A 2,893-nucleotide genomic window follows, 5' to 3' on the forward strand; every position below is an offset into this window, starting at 1 on the left:
TCCCCCCCCAGGATGTGTGTGTGTGTGTGTGTGTGTGTGTTAATAATGAATTTGTACAATTTGATGGGGGGGGGGCTGAAGGAAATTGGAAGAATCTGGCCTGAAAAACAATGTATCTGAATTTTGTAAATAAACTAGTATAAATTGTTTTTTTTAAAAAAATAGATATTTACATATACGGAAATGGGGGGATACCCAAAAAACCACCAAACACCATAGGTCTCAATATTTATTTGAACCCTAGCATAAATGTGTTTTGTTGTGGTTGTTGTTAAGTGCTGTTGAGTCATAGGCGACTCATAGAGACCCTATGAATGAAAGACCTGAACACTTGTATAACTTTCATCGTTTCTCCAAGTTTATAGAGTTTCTGGAGACAAGCTATTTTGGAAATGGATGCCACTTCTGCTTCCAAGCTTGTTTTAATCATGGAGCTCCACCAAATACTGTCCACCATGAGTAACCATTATCACATTTGGCATATCAGTGACACAGTGTTTAGCATCACAGCAACCATGAGTTACCTCTGTACAGCAAATGGACAGACCAGTGCTATACCACTTAGGAGAATGTTTGACCAAAAACAATTAATGACAGTATTTACTAGTTACATTTTCAAATACTATGACAGTTGCCACTAATTTATGCTTGGACACTTCTGTGGTCTTTTACCTAATCTTTTATAAGTAGAAACCAAATCAGCAAGACAGTAGTTTTGCATAGCCTTGTCTACTGAGGCTGTAATTGAGAATAAATTATAAGGAACTAATGTTTCAGAAAACAATAGTCATGTTAAAATGTTATTTCAATGTTTTGGAAACATTTGCCATTAATATTTATTTTAATATTATGGAGACATTATGAATGACTAAAATAAATGCTCTCTACTTAAAATAACGGAGCTTTGGTGGCCTCATGGTAAGAAACTGTGCTACAATCCCAAAGGCATGTGGTTCAAATCCACCAGCAGGTTTGTGGGAGAAGGATGGGCAATCTTATCTTGTGTGAAACCTGGTGGAGGGTCAGCTATGGGTCAGTTACTACTCGAAGGCACACAACAAGAAGCTATGAAAACAGGCTAAAGTTAACTGTGTTGTTGTTAATGTCATTGCTATGAAAACCCTTCAGTGGGAGAGTTTAACTCTTTTGGAAAGAAATTGCCTCTCTTTTTTTCCTCATGGTGGTGGATCTGAACTGTCTGCCTTTAGGTTGGTGGCACAACTTCTTACCACTAAGCCACCAGAATTCCTATGTAGGAAATGGTTAAAAAGTTAATGAAAACCCTCTAAGATAGTTCTATGCACACATTACTCTGAAAAGTCTGCTGTAATTCTCATCAATTCAAAACACCTACTAGAGGGTCCTCTATGGACAACACGGGAAAATATTTTAAAAGATAATTAAGAAAAGGGAAACCAAAACCTATGTTTATTAACAAAATTCAATGTGCAAATTAGAGTAAAAAGAAACCTTTTAAAAAGCTTTAAATGAAGGTAAAAGAGAGAAACACTTAGAGAAACTTAAAGAAATGTAAAGTACAGATATATGCCCTGATCAATTCAGCACATAACTTAAAATAGTATGCAAACTTTTTGAGAGGAATTGCTAATATTTGATCACTTTTAAAATGATGAAATAAGCATGGGTATGTGAGTCTAGTATTTTAGCCAAAAGGACAAGGGGTAAAGGGCTGAACTTGTATCTTGCTTGACCTATGACATTCCACCAGTCAGGAGGTGCTTGCCTAACCTCTCAACTGGAGAATATTACATGCAATTGCTCTGGGTTATTTGAGTGGTAAAGGATTAAGTATCTGCCTAGAAAGCCTAAGGATTCCTTTTTCTATCAAGCTCACCAGGAAACACGTGAGATTTGACGCTGCTGATTCGTCCTACAAGAGAAGCTACTATAACCTCTTACCTACCAGCTCTCTGATCATCTCCCTGTCCACGTGCACCTCTCTTAGGACTACAGTTCATTTAAAGAGGGAATAAAACCATTTCAGAAGACTAGAAGAAGAATGCTTCGTGGCAGATCCCTATCTGTGACCTCCCTGAGTGGCCTCCCTCAGTGGGAAACTGAAGAACTTCCTGTGGAGGATTTATTGCTTTTTGAAGTTGCTTGGGAAGTGACCAATAAAGGTTTGTACTTTTTTCAAAGTGCTGTCTACCAAACTGATGTAAAATGTAGTTTAGGATTTTATAGATGGTCTTTACCAGATTGATGGAAAGTGTAGTTTAGGATTAAATAGAGGTTGCTTATTATATTGGTGAAAAATGTAGTTCATGATTCACAGGTGACTCTCCTGTGAAAATGAATATCCAATGAGTGCAGAAAATATTCATCTTGAGTGCAAGTTTAGATTACATTTAACTTCATCTGTTTCAGTAAGAGGGGAGCTCTGGAGGCATAGTCCCTCGGGAGTTGTACTACTAACTCAAAGGTATTTTGAACTCTGGTCATTTGGATCCACCAGCAACCCCGAGAGAGAGAAATGACCAGTCTTCTCCTATGCAACTTACAGCTCAGAAACCCATTGGAGAGTCAATTAGGAGTTTATTTTGACTTGACAGTCACTAACTTGTTAAGGAGAACCAAAGTAATATCTCTCTTTAATTATATGCATACATCCCCAATCCAAAAATCAAAACTCATTGACTCTAGTTAAATTTTAACACATATGAACTCTCTACAAGACAGAGTAGAACACAGGATTTCTAAGGCCATACTTTTTGTTCCCAGTATAACATAAAAGTGTATATATAAAAAAACTTGTATAGCATTTTTTACTTTATTATTAACAAAATTTTGCTTTGTCATTCCGAGCAGCCTTTTGGAATCTTCTGTTCAGCTCTTTAGTATCTTGAATTCTTCCTTGTGCTTTGGCTTCTCT

At 36.9% G+C, this 2,893-nt stretch overlaps 1 protein-coding gene across 1 annotated transcript in view; it reads left to right on the forward strand.

Annotated features, from left to right (window-relative positions):
• Window positions 1-2,007: 2,007 nt before the first annotated feature.
• Window positions 2,008-2,893, forward strand: part of GYS2 (glycogen synthase 2 (liver)) — a 71,790-nt gene continuing 70,904 nt past the window's right edge. Inside the window, exon 1 of the mRNA XM_006903352.1 lies at window positions 2,008-2,141. Coding sequence (XP_006903414.1) covers window positions 2,021-2,141 — 121 coding nt within the window. The 5' untranslated portion in view covers window positions 2,008-2,020. The remainder of the gene's footprint in view (window positions 2,142-2,893) is intronic.

Source organism: Elephantulus edwardii, unplaced genomic scaffold, assembly GCF_000299155.1.
Source record: "Elephantulus edwardii isolate Elephantulus edwardi_28Jun2011 unplaced genomic scaffold, EleEdw1.0 scaffold00579, whole genome shotgun sequence".
NCBI classification, from domain to species: domain Eukaryota; kingdom Metazoa; phylum Chordata; class Mammalia; order Macroscelidea; family Macroscelididae; genus Elephantulus; species Elephantulus edwardii.